General features: G+C 42.7%; 1 protein-coding gene across 3 annotated transcripts in view; it reads right to left on the bottom strand.

Annotated features, from left to right (window-relative positions):
* Tbc1d2b (TBC1 domain family member 2B) overlaps positions 1-20,046 on the bottom strand; it is a 70,825-nt gene that overhangs the window by 28,430 nt on the left and 22,349 nt on the right. For all 3 annotated transcript variants that reach the window (XM_026400525.2, XM_077799816.1, XM_077799817.1), the window contains exons 3-4: positions 15,170-15,338; positions 2,400-2,563 (exon numbers count right to left, since the gene is read on the bottom strand). In XM_026400525.2, coding sequence (XP_026256310.1) covers positions 2,400-2,563; positions 15,170-15,338 — 333 coding nt within the window. The remainder of the gene's footprint in view (positions 1-2,399; positions 2,564-15,169; positions 15,339-20,046) is intronic.

Raw genomic sequence — 20,046 nt, 5'->3', positions numbered from 1 at the left:
ATGTCAAAATACAAATAGGAGACCCAAAAGGGCACACACTATAAAAGCTGATTTATCTAAAATTGGGAGAACAGCGGACCCTGGGAGACAGTGCAGCTAGCACCTAAGGAGCACTGGTTACATGGTGTGTTTGCTTTGTGACAATTCATTGAGCAACTCTAACTTGGGAGCTTTTCTGCATATTATGTTTCGATACAATAATATCAAAAAGTTTGCTTAAAATCAAGGCAGGGGGAGATAAGGAAGGGTAGTCCACTTCCTACAAATAACATGGACAATAAGCTAGTGAGTTGATTCTTAGAGTTGATACAGGAAATGCTCACGAATCAAGCAAGATCAAATTCCAAAGACATTAGTGTCTTTCATGGAGCCCCCCCTCAAAGGGAAGCAGGACTGGGCAGAAGCTTAGAGAGCTGTTGCCAGTTCCTCTCCAGCAGTGCTGAGAGATTCTCATCACTCCCAAGGCACTAGTCACACTGATCGCCCTTCCCAATCTTGCTTACATTCATGCTTTCTGTTTCATTCTCAGTTTCTACTAAAAGTCAGAGGAAAAGTGCTCATTTTCAATGATCCAAAGCCCCAGTCCTAATCCCTCTTCTTCCAGGAAGCATTCCCAGGTCACAGTGAGTCCTGGGTATTTATTCTCACTAACTGCCATGCACTGGGCAGCTAGTGTTCAACTGGCTGCCAAGTGTATCATGTAGTATGGGCGGTGGGTTTCATGCCAGGATTCTACAGAACACGGAGTAAGCCCCCTTCTCAAAGTGAATCATGGATGCCCTTTCCCAGGGGACAGAAAAAAATTTTTATCTTTAGTAAATTCTTGGTCTTTCCATAAAGATTTCCCGAAATTATGCCTCCTGCTCTTGCTGGCCCATGCTGAATCAAGCATAAGGCAATATTTCAAAATTATTTATTGTAATTTTGTTTAAAACACTAATAATACTTAGTGAATCTAGATTATGAATGGCTGCTACAATCATTAAGCAAAAGGCTGATGGATGTTATTAGGAATGGATCAGACTAACACTCCTAAACACAGATCAACTGAAATATTATCAGAGGAAAGACCAGACATGGTATGGCTCCACAGGGGGTGCAACAGCAAGTAAACAGTACCCCCTCTTCAAAGAAAATGTACTTTGTTCAAATTAAGTCAACCCTGAATCTGAGCAAGCCTCTAGCTGTGACTAGCAGCATGGAGGAAACGCAGGAAATGAAGGCATATGTTAAATGATCATCCCTTCAAGCCAAGAAATACAGTTAGCAAAATCCAGAGGTAGCGATGTCCTTAGCTTGAAGATTTAATTTCCTCCACACATGTGGCAGGGAGAAGGGAAGGAATAAGGGAGCAGTCTAGAAAAGAGAGGCTTAAGAAGACTTGTCACTGAATACAATATGTGGGCCTTGTTTGATCTTCATTTGAAAAAACTGAACATTTATGGAACAATTGGGGACTTAAATAATATAAAGGATTTACTGTAACTCCTTTTAAATGTAAAAATAAAGCTATAATTATATTTTTTTTAAAAAGAGTCATTATCTCTTAGAGATACCTACTAAAGTATTTACAAGTGTCCAGAATTTAAAATAATACAGCCTGGTGGTGTGTGCAAGAAAGGCAGAATCCTAGGGGAGACAAGGAAAGAATAAGAGAGACGATAAATTCAAAATTGCGAAACTGGTGATGGGTGTTATAGCTTATATCTTGAATATCCCCAAAGGTCCACCTGCTAAGGCTTAATCTCCAGCTTGGCATTACTGGGAGGTGGTGGAAACTTTAAGAGGTGGGACCTAGTGGCACGTCTTTGGTTACTGGAGTGTGACCACTGAGTCTTAGTGGGATAAGACTAGCCCCTTTCTCCTATAATACTTTTTCTCCCTGGACATAAAGTGAATCCAGTTTTATTATTCCACACACTTTTACCATGCTGTGCTCCCACAGGCCCAAAGCAATGAGACAACTGACTAAAACTTCCCAAACTGAGAGTCAAAATAACCCTTTCACTTTCTAAGTTGGCTTACCTCAGGTATTTGTTACTCTAACAGAAAGCTAACACAATGGGAACACTAGAATTCGTAATATTGTAGTCTCTTCATTTGAGTACAACTTCAAATTTCTATAAATAAAGCTTTTTAAATTAATATTTCCATAAAGAACAGCATGATTTCCAGCTCTTCTATCTCCTGAAAAAGGTTAACAGCCATTGGACTAGATGGTCATTTATTTCTTACAGCATTTCATTTTTTAAGCCTTTACATTTTATGTCCCACAGAGAGAATACAAGCCTCTCTTGGGCCCTATGCTTCTAGAAATACCTACCAATAAAGTAGCTCCCTGGTCACAGGGTTAACAGAAGGCAGCAGAGAAAGAGACAGAGCTCAGGAGCATGTTGTACCTTTGTTTCCCTCAGGCATCTGCTTCTTTCTTTCTTCTTGTACCACGGGTTCCTCCAGGTCCTTTGAGGGTGGGTCTAAAAGTTCCCACTCTTCATTGGTATAAAACACAGTCCTCCGACTGTCACTATTCCCTCGCCCAGGACGGAAAGATGACATTGAATTTCTATAGGGAAAAAAAAGGAATGTGCTATTTAAAAACATGAAAAAAGTAAGACATGAATACAGAATTGTAGAAATTAAAAGATCAGATAATACTTCATGGTGGTGAAATTATGGAGAAATGGTAAATTTATACACTGCTGGTGGGAACATAAATCAATACTTTTATCATGTAGTGGAATTCAACAATACACCATTAAGTGAAAGATGCTATATAGCATTAAGATAATCAGATGTGGGATGGGATTGTGGCTCAGTGGTAGAGCACTAGCCTGGCATGTGTGAGGCGCTGGGTTTAATCCTCAGCACCACATAAAAATAAATAAATAAAATAAAGATATTGTGTCCAACTACAACTAAAATAAAAATTAAAAAAATAATCAGATGCTACATAGCACTTAAAATGAATTCATTCATTAAACAAATATTTATTGAATGCCTATTATGTACCAGGTACCATTCTAGATGTTTGGGATACCATAGTGAACAAAACTGCAAGATTCTTATTATTCTTGTGGAACATGTACCTCCCAGTTACAGCTACATGTAACTTTTCATGGGGAAAAATATTTCTTTAATGCTGATGAAAAAGGAAAGAAAACCAAAGAATAAAACATGTGAAATTGTTTTAAATGCTCATGATAACACTATTAATAGAGATTATTTAGAACACATACATATAGTAAAACTATTCTAAAAATCCACACAAGAATGATAGCCATCAATTACAGAACACTGGTTACCTGGGTAGAAAGCAAGAGAAGAACAGTATCGTGAAGAGAGGATTTAACTGCATTTACAACATTTTGATTTCTCAAAATACAGCACAAATGTAAGAAAATTATAAAGCTGGATAATGACTATCCAAGTAACCAATATGCTATACAGCTGCCTGTATGTTAAGAATATTTCATTAGAAGTTTTAAAAACTAGGTTTGGATTTATGTCTAGTGAAGATGGAATAACAGGGACTAGATTAACCCATGCCCCTGAAAAACTAAAAAACTGAGCTAAACAGGAAAAAATGGCTTTCAGGCACTGGCCATCATGCATCTCAGGAAAGTGATCACTGAGGAAAAATAATTGAGGTGGGCCCCACCACTGCCCTGGCTTACTGCCTAGAGAGGGTTTCCAGGCCATGGAGTATATAGGGGAGGCCCTGGAGGAACCTAGAAGCTCCTGAGTTGAAGACAGAGCAAGAGTCCCAGAGCAGCTGGACCAGAGAACTCAAGACAGGAGAGCTGCTTGAGGAGGTGCTGCCGAAATTCTGGATGGTCCCTGTGCCTTCAGCTGAGTATGGATCAGGGTTCGTGGATAAGAGAATTATCAGAGGATTGGGAAACAACCACCTGACAGGAGCAAGATGAACAATCCCTGAGGCTCATACAAGCCAGGAGAAGTGCCTCATTCCACCAGTTAAAACAGACACTAGTATGGCAGTATGTAAAAACGTGGATGTGTAACCAATGTGATTCTGCAATCTGTATACGGGGAAAAAATGGGAGTTCATAACCCACTTGAATCAAATGTATGTCAAGAGCTATGTAATGTTTTGAACAACTAATACTAATAAAAAAAGTGGAAAACCTCACCATTCACAGAGTGCTCAGAAGGGTTACCAATATAATCCTTAGACTAACAAATGTGCTCACCCTACCAACAAAGCTTAAAAGCAAATTTCAAGAAGATCAAACTGTTTCTGAATAATTTCATCACATCCAAGAACAAAGATCAAGAATATTTTTAGGAAAAGAAAACAAAACAAAATCTAGCACACTAAAAGGTAAAATTCAGGTGGAGTGTTAGAGCACTTGCCTAGCACATCTGAGGCACTGGGTTTGATCCTCAGCATCACATATAAATAAAATAAAGGTATTGTGTCCATCTACAACTAAAATATATATATTTCTAAAATTTTTTTAAAAAAGAACCTAAGAAACAAAGACTGAAATGTTTTATACCTGGAAGAGGTTTAAAAGATTCAAATCTGATTTTTAGAGATAAAACCTCAATATCTGTGTTGAAAAAAACACTGGGTAGGATTAACAGCAGACTAGACACTGAAGAAGTAAAGATAAGTAGACTTGATGACTCTACAATAGACACTACCCAAAATGAAACAGAGAGAAGAGACAGATGGGCAGATCAGTGATGCATGGAACAACATCAAGCAGCCTATATACAAGTAATTGGTGTCCCTGAAGGAGAGGAGGGAAACAAAAAAGTATATTAATAAATAAGGCCAAAATGTTTCCAAATTTGATGAAAATCCTATATACCCATAGATCCGAGAAGCTTAACAAAACACAGGAATCATATAGAAAACTGTACCATGGCACATCAAATTGCCTTAAACCAATAACCCAAAATGTTTTTAAAAGGTAAATTTAAGTCGGGCATGGTGGCACACACCTGTATTCCCAGCGGTTTGGGAGGCTGAGGCAGGAGGATCGAGAGTTTAAAGCCAGCCTCAGTGAAAGCTAAGTAACTCAGTGAAACCCTGTTTCTAAATAAAATACAAAATAGGGCTGGGGATGTGGCTCAGTGGTTGAGCACCCCTGAGTTTAATCCCTGGTACCCGCCCCCCCCAAAAAAAAGTAAATTTAATTTGTAAGAGAAAGAAAGGAATAATCAATATATCATTGTTAAATGGCCAAGAGATGCGTGTCTATTAAAAAGAGATATCTCAAAGTCATTCAACTTTTCAATTAAAAAAATCACTTGAGTAGTTTGAAGAGCTGGGAGAAGGGCATATTCACATGAATTACCTTACTTAACCCAAATCACTGGAACATGGAACCAGCACCACTATCTTCAGTTGAACATGCAGAAATGACTTTGGTGGACTAAACCACACCTTTGGCCAATGGCATGATCAGGCTGAGCCTACTCAGATTCTAAAGCTCTTTGCCTCACTATGCGGTCTAATGTCTGATGGGGCAGCTACTACACTGAAAAACAGAGCTAAACCTGCTGGAAAGACAGAGATAATCACTCAGGGCCTGTTGAAGATAGACCAGCTCCTGGGAGCAGGACTAAAGAGGCTTGGCCCCCAAGGAAGGGACCTGTGCAAGGAAATGTCTTTGCTAGGTTGCATCCGGCTTCCTCGTTGGGATTTGGAACTTCAAGGCTGGTTGTGATTTCAGTTATACAATTAAACCATACAGGGGGTTCTAGTCAATTTCCCATAGTAACCCAGAGAGTAAGATATTGTGGTAAACTAATTTTACAACACAGTACTATGGAGAACACTATTTTAAAACAGGTTCTCTGGAAGAAAAGGAAAACTCTCACAAAGGCTTGATCTATTTCTGTTCATTTTCTGACACAAATGGTTCATCACTTTTTATAGCACTGGCTGCTCCAGTCCTGCCACACCCCAAAGATTCAGTGGCCCTGCCTATGGCCCTGCTATGGTCTTCTCTCCAGTGGCATGTTACCATGCCACCATCAGTTTTAGGAGTTAAATCTTCCTTGCCATTTGCCCAGGCTTCAAACTATGTCCTGCTCTGTTCATGGGGTTCTTAAAGGGTGAATGCAGAAAGGAGAAATGAGAGCAGCAGAGTCACACACAGGCCTGGGCATGAAGAACGGTGATAAAAATGGCGATTTCAATGGCTCTGCACTTCCATGCACCCTCCTTCCCCTGATGGGGTTTCACAGTTTCCAGTTTGTCTTAAGGCCCTCGTGCACAAAGCCACACTTTCACCTGCAGCTGAGGGACAGCCTCAGGGCTGCAGTGCCACCTCCAAGCCTTGGGTAATAGAGACATGAGATCAGGCTCAAATCGAAAGGCTCTTTAAGCTGAAACACAACATAACCAATCCCCGGAGAAGTGCTTACACAGTGAAAACCAATTCTGTGATTGTGCAAGACGGGGGTCATTACAGTACAGACTCTCAAACACATCCGCCCCACCCATGCTACCCAGCAGAGACCGTGGTGGTGACCACGCGTGCAGCCTGTGCTCTGCATGGTAGGGTCCACGGTCCATTTACATGATGTTCTTTGGGTTTCTGTTAATCTTCAACAGTGCCTACTCCTAAATACCTTACTCTGGTTTGAGGAGTCTTTGAAAGGGACTTGAATGACCTTCCAGGCTTCATGCTAGGTCCTGCTGTATTGCCCAATAGTCACTGAGCTGCTCTGATCTGTAGTGGAAAATCAGCACCAGGAGCAAAATAGCACCTTCATGGCTGCAGTCTGCAGCCTGAGTGCTCCTAAACCAACTCCAGCAATCTGTACCATCCCTAGGAAAGCCTCTCCAGGTTCACAGATTTTACACTGATTTCTGCATGAAGAGTCCAACTAAAACAGTAACAATATATTCAATCCTGGTAATCATCCGGAATTTAAAAGTTGAGACAAGTGTTGGGAAATGGCTCATCAAATCTCTCCAAAGCTAACAGTTCCATGAACCACATTTCAAGCAGCACCTCCACCTGAGACCCTGGGGCAAAGCTTGGACTTCTGGGACACTGAAGGGCAGGAGGGAAGCAGACTACCCTGGGCCATGATTCAGCTTCTTCCCTCTGACCACAGGCCACATCAGAGAAACATCCCCACCTCCACCCAGGACTTTCCTGGGGTCCACCTCCTCTTCTATCACACTCCTGCCACAGTGCCTCAAGGCCTGGCATGACAGTTCGTGCCACTTGTGCAACACACCCAGTTCTGATATCCTTACCTTGCACTGGTCTTTCCCTCTGGCAGGTCTTCCCCATCCCTCAAGTGTAAGTCCAAACTCATCTTCACAGCAAAACTTTCCCTCACCAGCCTTCCCCAACCCATATCCTTAATGAATGAGCCACTTCCTCCTCAAGACTCCCAGGGCAGAAAAAGCTACCAGGGTTAGCGTTTATTTGCACCCTGCAAATAAAGAGGACTTGCATGCCTGCCTGCTTCTCTCCAAGAAGGACACACACACCTCATAGGCATGGAGGGACTACCTCTCCCAGCAGCCTCCCAGCAGCCCCACAGTGGAGGGGAAGAGGACTGGGAAAGGTGGCTGGGCGGGAACATCAGGCTACACTCTCAGGGCAGCCCTCCAGAGCAGTGTTTCTCAAACTGTGGATGATGACCCACTATGGGGCTATGATATTAAAGGAAGGAGCCATGAAATCAAATTCAAAGGTCATAAGATTTTATTTTGTTTTGTTTGTTTTTACTAGGAATTTAACCCAGAGGCACTTTAGCACTGAGCTATATTCCCAGTCCTTTTTCAAATTTTGAGACAGGGTCTCAAATTAAATTGCTTAAGACCTCACTATATTGCTGAGGATGGCCTCGAACTTATGATTCTCCTGCCTCAACCTCCTAGTTGCTGGGATTACGGGCATGTGCCACCATGCCCAGCTGAAGAGCATATTTTAAGAGACTGACAGAGAAAATGGTACTTAATTCTACTGAATGTAGCAGAGACAATTTTCAGTTCTACGCACACACCAGTAGTATACATTTTATATTTGCTATGGGTTTCCTGTAAAAAATGTGAACAATGCTGTTAGAAGTAAACACCATTCCCAGGAGGCCAAATGGTAAGGACCTTGATGAGAGGCCCTGAAGTACTAACAAGGAAGGGCAAGGCACAAGACAGGTGGGAGTGGAGAGTGCACCCCACAAGCGCACAGGGCAGGGGACAGACAAGCCTCAAGCAGCAGGAAGAGCAGAGCAGTTCTGCCCAGTAAGGGTTCTGAGCCCTTCCTTCATCACCCTTGCTCGGGTGTGTTCTGGAACCCATCATGTGCCAGACACTATGTGAAGTGCTGGAGAAACCCCAGGGGACAAGACAGACAGGGCCCCTGCCCCAGTGGAGCTGCCAGCCTTGCAAGGGAGGCGGACTCCAGATAAGTAGGCAAAGAAATACAGTAATTTTAAATGGTGGCAAGGGCCATGAAGGAGAAGGGGATGAAGAGGCAAGGTTCCCCTGAAGGGTGAGCTGGAGGAACCAAGAGGCACCACTGGACCCTGAACATCACCATCAGCAGCATGTTCAGAAGCACAGCCTCTACCCTAAAGCAATGAGAAGCTTCTGGAAGGTTGAGATAATGGAATGAATTGATTCAGGCCACTAAGAATAGAGCTCCTGCAATAGGTAGACCCAGGACTGCAGAAAATGCTCATAGACCCCTAACCAGACCCCAAATCAAAGTAACAGATGGCCTGGGCCAATTGCTCCTTCAGTGGCCCAGACAAGGCACGGAGGTTCTCTGAGCCTGGGTTCCTTGCTCAATCAGATGACTACACATCCTAGCCATGTTAAGGTCTCTGAGTCTATAAGTGAAAGTCATCACTTCCTGATGACTGCAGTGTATCCATGGATCAGTGACATGCAACAGTGGCCCTTGATGAGCACGTCCCTGGAAGTCTGTGGATGGAATTGAGATCAAGAAGACTGCTAAGCATAACCTCATGCTCCCCAGGGAGCTGTCAGGAAGACTGGGCGCTGATGCCAGCAACACATGCACAGCCCAGCCAACTTCCTGCAGTCATTGAAATGCCGCAGGCCCAGAAGCTAGTCACCTTCCTTTATGCTTCCCTCACTAAAAGGCCTGGCTTTGAAAATGTCTGTGTGAGGCAGCTGCATGGTGACCACATTCCCCTTCCTTCTTAGCAAGAATAGAGCTGTGCCTTACAACAAGGAAAATACAGATAAATACAGCTTTACCATTACGGACATGAACAACTTCCTCAAATTCACCATACATCTGGGTATCTGTTTGGGGCCGCTGTGCACTAGGGATAAAGAGATAAATCACCAGGCATGGTCCTCGACAGAAAATCTCTGATTCCTGGGAACAGCAGTCATGCACACAATTATTTATACTATGCCTGAGGGGCCAAGAGAGAAGCAGAAACAAAGGATCAGACTACAGAATACTGCAGGGCCAGCAGAAAACCCCTCTGAGGCAGGCCTGGAGGGTGAGTACATCTTCTCAGCCAACTGTGCTTCACACCCACCCTGGAAAAGGCCCCTTCTCCACTGACACACAAGGAAGGGAAGACCCACTCCACTTACTGGCTGTGAGGAGTTGGAGAAATGGCAGGGGCAGCAATGCCTGGAAGACTGAATCCTGTAGCCACCATGGCACTTATAATGAGCCAGACACCATGTGAAGCAGTTCCTTCTTATAAACACTGTTTATCAATGGAAAAAATAAAAGTTAAATAACCAACTCAACATCACATAGCTAACAGCAGAACTGGGATTCCAAAATCTAATTCAATAGCACTAGCTACGATTGCCCCCTCTCCCAAACAGAGGTAGAGCTAGACCCTGAGAGTCACCAGGCATGCATCAGGAACAGCCTGGCACCCAGAGACAAATGTGTAGCCCAGGCCCACACAGTCACAGAGCACTGCTTGCTGCTGTGATGCTGCGGCAGCCTAAACACACTTCCTACACACCCCCAACACGTTCAACTGCCACAGGACTCCCAGCACACTTTCTCACTCCTGCTCACACGCTCCACCCCTGAGAATGTACACTCAGAACATGCACCAGCCAGAATTCCACAAGAGGTCTAGTTCTTTTATCTGATATGATCTGGACAGTTAGTAGGTCAAATGAAAAGGTTATTAAAGGAAATAAAGTAAATGTATCAAAAAAAATACATGTACCTAAAGGACCATGTAAACACATACTCATCTACCAGTATACTGATGTGGTCCAGCTGGGACTCTTCGTTGAGTCTGGAGCTACTGACAGCAGTCCCCTTTACTTGCTTGGATAAATCACACCATGAAACACTGCCTGACCTTTCCAATTCTGTTTCCCTTTGCTTTGAATGACCAACCAACCAAACGACTGACTGACCAACTGACTAACCTATTTACCTACTTATTTATTTAGTAGTACTGAAGACTGAATCCAGGGGTACTCTACCACTGAGCTACATCCCCAGCCCTTTCCATTTTTTATTTTATTTTATTTTGGTACCAGGAATTGAACCGGGGCACTTAACCAATGGGCCACATTCCCAGCCCTTTTTTTTATTTTTTAGAGATAGGGTCTTGCTAAGTTGCCCAGGCTGGCCTCATACTTAAGCTCCTCCTACCTCCTAACAAGCTGGGATTTACAGGTGTGCACCACTGCATCAGGCTCCTGTTTTATGTTTTTTTAAAAAGTGGAATATGGGCTGGGGTTGTGACTCGGTGGTAGAGTGCTCTCACATGGCATGTGTGAGGCCCTGGGTTTGATCCTCAGCACCACATAAAAATAAATAACTAAAATAAAGGTATTGTGTCCATCTACAACTAAAAAAAATTTTTTTAAAGTGGAACAAAGGCTTATGATTGTAAAACAATCTAAGCATAGAATCTTGTAGGCTTTTAACATTTTTTTTCTGTTTTTTTTTTTCACAACTATGTCACTCACATCCTAACAGCAATTTTTTTACATACCTTTATTTTGTTTATTTATTTTTATGTGATGCTGAGGATTGAACCCAGGGCCTTGCACGTGCTAGGTGAGCGCTCTATCCATGAACCACAACCCCAGCCCAACAGCAATTTTTTTAATGACTCATCTTTATCAAATTTTCCCTAAGCATATTTTTTTTTTTTTTTTTTTTTTTTTTACTAGTGGGGCTTGAACCCAGGGGTATTCTACCACTAAGCTACATCCCTAGTCCTTTTAAATTTTTATTTTAGGACAGGAGATCAACTAAGTTGCTAAGGGTTTTGCTAAATTGCTCAGGCTGGCCTTGAACTTGTGATTCTCCAGCCTCAGCCTCCTGAGTCACTAGGATTACAAGCATGCACCACCATACCCAGCAAACAACTTATTTTTCATCAAAACAATTCCTTTTCAAACTTTGTGAGTTTACTAATTAATTAAATGACATAATTACAGTAACAGGTACAATAGGCATTAACTAGTTAGGAACAAACCCAGTTGACTTTGGGCTAGTCTGCAGCTTAACTGGGGAGCACAGTCTGGGGCCATTAGTCTTGTGCAGTTGTGGACCCTGGCACTACAGAGGGAATTTAAAATGTTGGTTCATCAGGAAAGTTTCATAATAGCTTCAACTCTGCTGATAAACAAATTGAAAGCACAGACAAACATTCAATTATCCTGTAAGCCCCGACTAAGCTCTATTATAGTGCCATTATGAATCCATAAAAATAAATGTAACTTTTGAGCCATTTGTTTATAACACAGGGATAAAATCACTTTATTATTATAACAACTTTAATAACTTTAGAAATAATAAAATGATTTTGTTTTATTAGCTCAGTGGCAGAGCACTTGTCTAGCATGCATGAGGCCCTGGGTTCAATCTCCAGTACCACGGGGTGGGGGTTGGGGGGTAGTCTCTTTATGCACTGAAGACATTTTAATTAGCAAAACTTATTATTATTATTATTATTTTTAAAGAGAGAGTGTGAGAGAGAGAGAAAACTTTTTCAATATTTATTTTTTAGTTCTCGGCGGACACAACATCTTTGTTGGTATGTGGTGCTGAGGATCGAACCTGGGCCGCACGCATGCCAGGCAAGCGCACTACCACTTGAGCCACAACCCCAGCCCAACTTATTATTATTTAAAAAAAATTTTGTGGTGCTATGAATCTGGGGCCTTGTGAATGCTAGGCAAGTGCTCTACCACTGAGCTATGGCCCCAAGTCCCAAAACATTTAAACAAGTAAAAAGACAAAAGGGGGGAAAATTACCCATAAACACCTAAGATCTCTATGGCAATTGATGAGCATCACTTATACATACAGTGGTCCCACAAAGCTCTATGAGCTGGGTCTCTCCAGTAGCCACTCTATTGATCACCCACTACATGCTAGGCATTGTTTTAAGCAGTTTACATGTGCTAACTCAGTATCATCAAATCTATCTCATAAAGTACATGACTGTTATTCCCATCTCACAAATGAGAAATGGAGGCACAGAATGTTAAGCAACTTGCCAAGACATCCAGCTCCTAGGTGGCCCAGCTAGGAACTAAACTCAAGGTGTCTGGCTCTTCGCTATGCCACACTGCATATGGATAGATGATACTATGAGTGATGTTTAATTCTGAAGATGCTTTGTCAGTTGTCCCCTGTGAAAGTGACACGTGTGACTTTTCCTAGGTAGAGTCATTCAATAACAACCGTCAGCTGAGGATACAGAAAGCACACAGTATTGCAGGTCTGTCTCCATCTCATTCCACTATCTAACTCTGAGGTCAGACAAGGCTGCTCAGGCATGACAAGCTGGCAGAGCAACAGATCTCTAAATGCAGTCTTACAGTGAAAGGTGGAAGGAGCACTGGGTCCCCAATGAAGGGACCTGGTTATGCTTTTTAATTCTACCACACACTTATAGTGTGACCTTGAACAAGTCATTTTAACTCTCTAAAACTCTGCTTTTAAACCAGAAAAATGAAGGGAGGGGCTCTTCACGGTTTTCTGACATTTTTTGAAGCATAGAATCCATTCTTTACCAGAAGCATGAAACAGGAAGACATTGCTGCTTTAGTGCAGGTGCCCTGGAGAAAAAGCCCCACCTCACCTCCCCCCACTTCCCCTGGGTATATGGAGACAAGTGGGACTCCATCAAGATGAGAAATACACACCAGGCAAATGGGCATATGGGAAGCCAAATTCAGGGGTGAAGAGGAAGGCAGCACAAATTCTCAGGGAGTAAGAATTTGGAGAAATAGCTGCCCAAGGAACAGACCACTGTTATCCTGTTGAGAACCTCAAGTGTTAGACTAAGGAGCCTTGGGGCTCACCCTGCAGGTTGAAAGCTACCAGTGACTCTTCTGAAGCAGGGTGACATGAGATCAGAGCTGGTCCGAGGAGGTAGAATGGCAGAATGTGTATGGAAGGCCACAGAGTAGGAACAGAAAGGCAGGACTGTTACCCAAGCAGGTAGGAGAAATCAAGGCCACTGCAGAGGTCTCCCTTTCAAATGCTGGTCTTCTGAGGTCTGGGGACCCCTGCCACTTTCTACTCAGTTCTAATACAAACCTCTCTGAAGAACTAAAATCACACAGAATATTAACTTCTTTTTCACACCGAATTCAACCACAAAGATACAAAAGAAAGTAATTAAGAGAAAAGAAGCCACTTTCTGAAGCAGTGTGCCCTTGGATGTTAGCTTCCAAGGCCACCCTACCACCATGTTGAACACCCAGCGAGGGCTCTGGAGTGCAGCTAGTCAACTTTATACTGACCACTGCCTTGGGCCCTGCAGCAGAACTAGAAGTTTCCAGGTCTCCCACAAAGCATCGTCACTACAACTTTCTATTAATCCTCATTTTATAACCTAAACCAGGATCCTAAGGTTCTGTGGCTACTGGATGGATTATTCAAAAAAGCAGTAAATACAACTTCCTTCAAAGAACACACATAATTCAATAATAAAAAATGAGGCAATTAAAAAAAGGCCAAGCTGGGCGCAATCCTAGCTGCTCGAGAGGCTGAGGTAGGAGGATTGAGAGTTTAAAGCCAGCCTCAGGAAAAGAGGCTGAGGCAGGAGGATTGAGTTCAAAGCCAGCCTCAGCAAAAGCTAGGTGCTAAGCAACTCAGTGAATCCCTGCCTCTAAATAAAATACAAAATCAGTCTGGGGACGTGGCTCAGTAGTCTAGAGCCCCTGAATTCAATCCCTAGTACCACCTACCCCCCAAAATAGGCCAAGGATCTGAATAGACGTTGCCTAGGGCTGAAGATATAGCTCAGTGGTAGAAGGACCCTGGATTCAAGTAGAAACAACTCAAATGACGAACTGATGAACAGATAAACAAAATATGGTATAACCAAAGAAGGGAATATAATCTGGCCATAAAAGGAAATAAAGTATTGATACAAGTTACAACATGGACAAACCTCGAAAACATTATATCAAATGAAAAAAGCCAGACACAAAAGGTTTCAAAGAATATGACACCAATTAAAAGTAATGTCCAGAATAAACAAACACATAGAGACAGAAAGATTAGTGGTTGTTTAGGGGTTAAGGTGAGAAAGAGGAGGGGGCTAGAGAAATAAGAAGGGATTACTAATGAATATGGATGAAAATGTTCTAAAACTGATGTGGGAATGGTCACACAACTCTGTAGATACACTAAAAACCACTACACTGTATATTTTGTATATGTGAATTATATGGTATATAAATTATAATTCAATAAAGCTTTCTTTAAAGACAAACAAATTGAAAAAAAATCACCTCCATTCTCACGCCATGCACAAGGAGAGAACAGAAATGCAGAGCACAGGCACTGGGCCAGCCCTGGTGTTTGGGAAAGGGGCAAGGCCCTGGGGCAAGGAACTCTAGCTCGGCAGTCTGGGAGCCTTGTGACCTTAGACACACACTTCTTTAGCAAGTTTCAGAGTCTGTGAAATATCAAGCATATGACCCACCTCAAAGAGTCAAGCAATTAAAATAAAACATAAGTGTGACAATGCTTGGCAGAGTATCAGATAAGAATAGGCAGGCTATTTACAAGTTTAAAAAAATGACTTATGGGAAAGTACATTGAAAAAGACAAAGAACTTTCATCAATGTAAGGTGGTTTTATAATTTCATATCCAAACATATAACATATGCTATAACAAATTATCAAAAATAATACATCTTCAATTTCATACGCTACTTCCAAGAACTCACTTGAGCTCATTACCCCACTGTTTCAAAGAGTAAAAATTGATGGAATTTGGATGCCCCGGGGCTGGCTGACTTGCAGCTTGTTCTCCCACCAGCTCTCCAGGCATCGTTTCCACAGCTAGGACATTTCTGGCTTTTTCTGCAGAAGCATTTGGGTTTGGGTAAATTAAATCTGAAAAGAAGGCAAATAAATGTTGATTACTTAAAGAAACCTGACATCCTACACAAAACACTAACTTGATGTATAATATATAAATCTCAACTATATGTACAATGCCATATTTTTAATGTATACCATACAGGAACATAATTTGTGGATACATTTGGTGTTCTGAAACCATTTTATCCAAAGCCAACCCATGTTCAAGAAAAAAAAAAAGGTTGTAATATGCTTCAAATCATCCCCAGTGCTTTTTATTTTATTTTTAAATTTTTAGACAGGGTCCTGCTAAATTGCTTAGGGCCTTGCTAAGTTGCCGAACTTGTGATCCTCCTGCCTCAGTTTCTCTCAAGCAGTTAGGGCTGCAAGCATGTGCCATCATGCCCAGCTAAGTCACCAAATATTAATAGAGTTGGTCCAGAGGGAGGAAAGACTAGGATTTTCCTCCAGTTTGTAGATAATTCAAGCATAAAACTGTGTCCAAGGTCCACTCATCTATACTGATAAGGAACAATTCCCAGGAAAAACTGCTATGTGAAAAAAAGCAAAGCACAGATCCGATTATACTCTACTTCCTTTCCTTTAAGAAAGTGGGAGGAATACATTTATTAACATACTTGTTAATATTTGCAAATAGTGACACTAGAAAAGTAAATTTGAACATCACAGGATAGTATTTCAGTAAATTCACAAGCAAATGCACTAATGCTAAAGCACCAACAAGTTTCAAAATATACTTTTAAAATGTATGCTTTGGAAATGTCTAAGGATGAAATGACAGATGTCTAGGATTTACTTCAAAACAACAGTATTCTCTTACTTAGATAATAATATTTGCTTCAAATAACATATTATTTGCTTCAAAATAATAAAATTAAGTGAGTAGGGGTATTGATGAAACAAAAAAGGTCATGAAATAATAACTATTAAATAATAACTATTAAATAATAACTATTAAAACTACATCATAAACATGGAGATGATGTTATTCTCTTGTTTAAAATTTCCCATTATAAAATATTACTTTTAAAACAAAGTTTTGCCAAAAACATTTCCAACTGCAAATATTTTGTATTCTTCCAAATGATATAACCTCACTGAGAACAGGGCATGTTTGTAACAGAATTTAATATTACTTCACAATAATCTATTTGGTCTAAACAAAGCATCCCTACATTAGCAATATCAACCATCACTCTTCCTGCAAAAGCAAAATCACAATGGAACTGCTGACCACCAATATCCAAGAAGATTAGTTTCTGATCAGACTGGCATCCAACCAGAGTCATTTAGGACAGACCTCCATAAGGGTCACAGAGCACTGGTCCAGAAAGCAGGGCACAGGAAGTCCTGGGGGGGGCACTGGCTCTTGGGGATCAATGTAAATGGGAACATTGGGTTTGCACTTTGTAGGCAGAATACCAACTTAACCTTGGCCAATGTCAGCATGGGCAGGGAGCCAGGAACACACTGAGAAAGTGCTTGGGTGTGACATGAGTAAGAATATCTCATGGGGATTTTGCTCTGGCCAGGGGAGCCGACACACAGTTTATGGCACAGTTCTGACCTGGAGAAGCCAAGAGGATGTATTGGGGGCATAAGAATCACGGGCTTGAGTCAAGAGGCAAGAAGTTACAAACTACCACAGAGTTACAGATCTTAGTTCAAACCACTATCATGTATTAATTGAGCACTGGGTTCAACAATCAATGAGACAGAGCTCTTGCCCTAAAGAAATCACACCTAAAAGGTGACAAAAAAAAAAAATCACACTCCAGGTCAACACACAACACATGGAATCCCTGGTAACCAGACCGTTGCTCTGAGCCTTGGGTTCCAGGAGACTAAGAGAGAACAAGGAGGGGTCCGACTCTCAGCTCCAACCACAGTGGCTCCTCTCCTCACTCTTTTATGTGCTAGGGTTCCCCTTAATATTTCATTTGGAAAAGAGGTTCCAATAAGCAAAAGGAAAAAAGTCCAGACACCACTAATCCTGCCCAGTCTCTAGCTACTTTGTCAGGACACTACTGCCCAGAGTCAGGGCTAGAGGCATTACCTACCTCTACAGTAACAAACATAGTAGGCCAAAGAGAACGGATTGTGCTCCTAGAGCAGGGCAAGAAGTCAATCATGGGCAACGGAGGAAGCTCTACCCCTTCATTTCAGAGAAAGGTAAAATACAGTCCCAAAGGCTGGTCTTTTCCAGACCCAACATGGGCAGAGCATTACAATATTAAACCACCCCAGGAAATAAACACAACCAACTGTACTCATTTTTGTAACCAGCCAAGTGTAGCTCTCTTCCTGTGTGGGCTGGCAGCAAGGCGACACACAACCCCTCTGCAGCACGGACTGTCAAATGCTCTGGTGTGGCAAAGCATCTATTACCAAGAAAACCCCAGACCTTGCAGCAATACTCAGCCCATCCTGGAAGAACTTCCTGAGGAAGCCAGGGGCTGGGGGATGGGTGCAGAAAGGGACTGGACCAGGGAAGCACAGGCTGCAGAAACGATTTCTTAAACTCATTACTCAAAAAATAGGCTATTTCCTAGATTAATACATTTTTTGCTGTTATTGTTATTTTTGTCTAATTTTTGGTTTTTTAAAGACCAAGTGAGATTCACTTGACTGAAAGCAGAGCTGCTGGCTTCTCCTCAATGCGTGTACTAACATTAGCATTCAGGGAACTGCCTCGAGAAGGCCATTAAGGGAAAACAAACCAGGTCATGGCAACATTTCCTTGGAAGACTCTGAAGCGGATGGACTGGTGTTCAAGAATGTGTCCTTTGTCTTGCAGCTGAGTGGGGAGAGTCTGTGCTTGAAGGTGTTGAGTGTTTAGGCCTCCTCTGTTCTAACATTTTTAGATACCAAAGAGACCACTCCAAGGGTGTGTTAGACTACAGTGTCTACACCTCCTATGTCCTGATTCCAGTGCAGTGTCTAAGTTCAGTGACCTAGGAAGGCCTCAGCTTGTGCTGTGACTGACAGTCTCCTGTTTGTACCTGGCCTGTCTCTGTGAGGCCTCTCTCCCCTCCTGCTCCTACCCTGCTGCAGCAGTCAGGCCAGGCATTCTGTTAGCAGCCTCTGCAGACAGCAGAACCGCAGGTCTGCAGCAACACCAAGAAAGGAGGAAGAGCCCTGGGAAAGGGCAATCCATCATCCCCACCTGCCTCAGTCATCACGACAGGTGGGGAGGACAGGACAGACTTAATCTGAAAAAGTTTTTTTTGTTTTGTTTTGTTTTTTTAGTCAAAGTGACTTTTAAACCAGCTTGTGAAGGAGAAGTCAGGAGCAGAAGAGATATCTTCCAAGTGAGGATGTGGTGTGCATCCAAGCACCAAAGAGAGGCAGCAAGCCCCTAGGTTCTGAGACCTCCCAGGACAGGCCAGCCCATGTGTCTAGTTAATGTTCCTGTCTATCCCCCAGCCCCACCAAGGACACAAACCAGTGAAAACCTGAGCCCTGACTGATCCTCCAACAGCTGCATACCTAGCACCTAGTTCAGAGGACAGATTCAAAACAAAAATCAGCAAAATGGTTGAATGAACAAATTAGAAACTTCAACTCTCTAACAAAGTATAGCAGGAAAGGCCTCCTGTGAGTTGAGGAAATTAGGAGGGAGGTAGCAGAGGTCCTTCAGTTCTCGACAGGTTATATGCACCGTCCCTTCTGACTTCCCTCTGAGCCACCTCCACTCGACAGACTCCCTGAGTTGGCAGAGAGAGCACGTGACTCCACTGCTTCCCTCCCCTCTCTCCCACACCTCCCTGCTCTCTTGCCTTCCATTTCGGTCCCCGGACCTTCCCACAGACAATCCACCCCTACCTTCACCTGTACCAACTCCCACCCGGACACAGGCTTAGGATCTTTCTACTGGACCAACCCTAAGCCTGTTCTGGACGGTATCCTCTCAGAACCTCTCCTCTGGGCTTCCAGGTGCTCCTCTCAGACAGAGCTGGACTTTTTAGCCCATGCTACCTCGAGAAGGCCGTTAAGGGAAAATCTCCCTCCAGCTTTCCTCCCACACACTCATACTCTTTGATGGCCTGATTTCCACAGAAACTTCAAACCAGAAGGAACCTGGTCAGAGAGCTCTTTGTTTCACAGTGGGGATGCCAAGAGCTCAAGATGCCTTGAGCTTTCTCCATTAAATCCTGGAGAAAAGACCTCTTGGAGACAATACTAGTGATTACTGTGACTTACACTTTAAAAAAATCGAATGGCATTTTATGGCATTTTACAAACAAGATGACAAGGCAGCAGCCTCCATGCTCACCTAAGGATGCCATGCAATAGCTGCTGCCTCACCAGTGCTGGCTCTGCACTTAGCCAGGGGCTTCCTTCTCACTGCCTGAGGCCCTAAACTGCGCAAGCTGCTGAGGAGTGAAGGGGCACCTCCTCCCCACCATTCTTCTGCTCCCACACAGTTGCTAAGTGTGACAGTTAAACTACACGATGGGGCTGCTGCAGGGCAGGAAATGTGTGGTCAACCCTCAAACTATCTTTACAACACAATTTTGTGCAAGAAATATTGTCTGTATTCACTCAGGTACTCAGGTATTCAGCCTGTTGCAGTTTTAGTTGCTTTCATGCCCCTAATCTCAGAAAATTGTGAGAAGAACCAGGTCTTATTATCCCCAACTTGCTGGTTTATTGGTTCATGTAGGAAATGAGGTAAACACAATGGGATAGACATATGTTTTTTGTTTTGGTTTTGGTA

Source organism: Urocitellus parryii, chromosome 6 (assembly GCF_045843805.1).
Source record: "Urocitellus parryii isolate mUroPar1 chromosome 6, mUroPar1.hap1, whole genome shotgun sequence".
Taxonomy (NCBI): Eukaryota; Metazoa; Chordata; class Mammalia; order Rodentia; family Sciuridae; genus Urocitellus; species Urocitellus parryii.
Note: the sequence above shows the minus strand (reverse complement) of the source record. Positions and strands in the feature narration are given on the sequence as shown.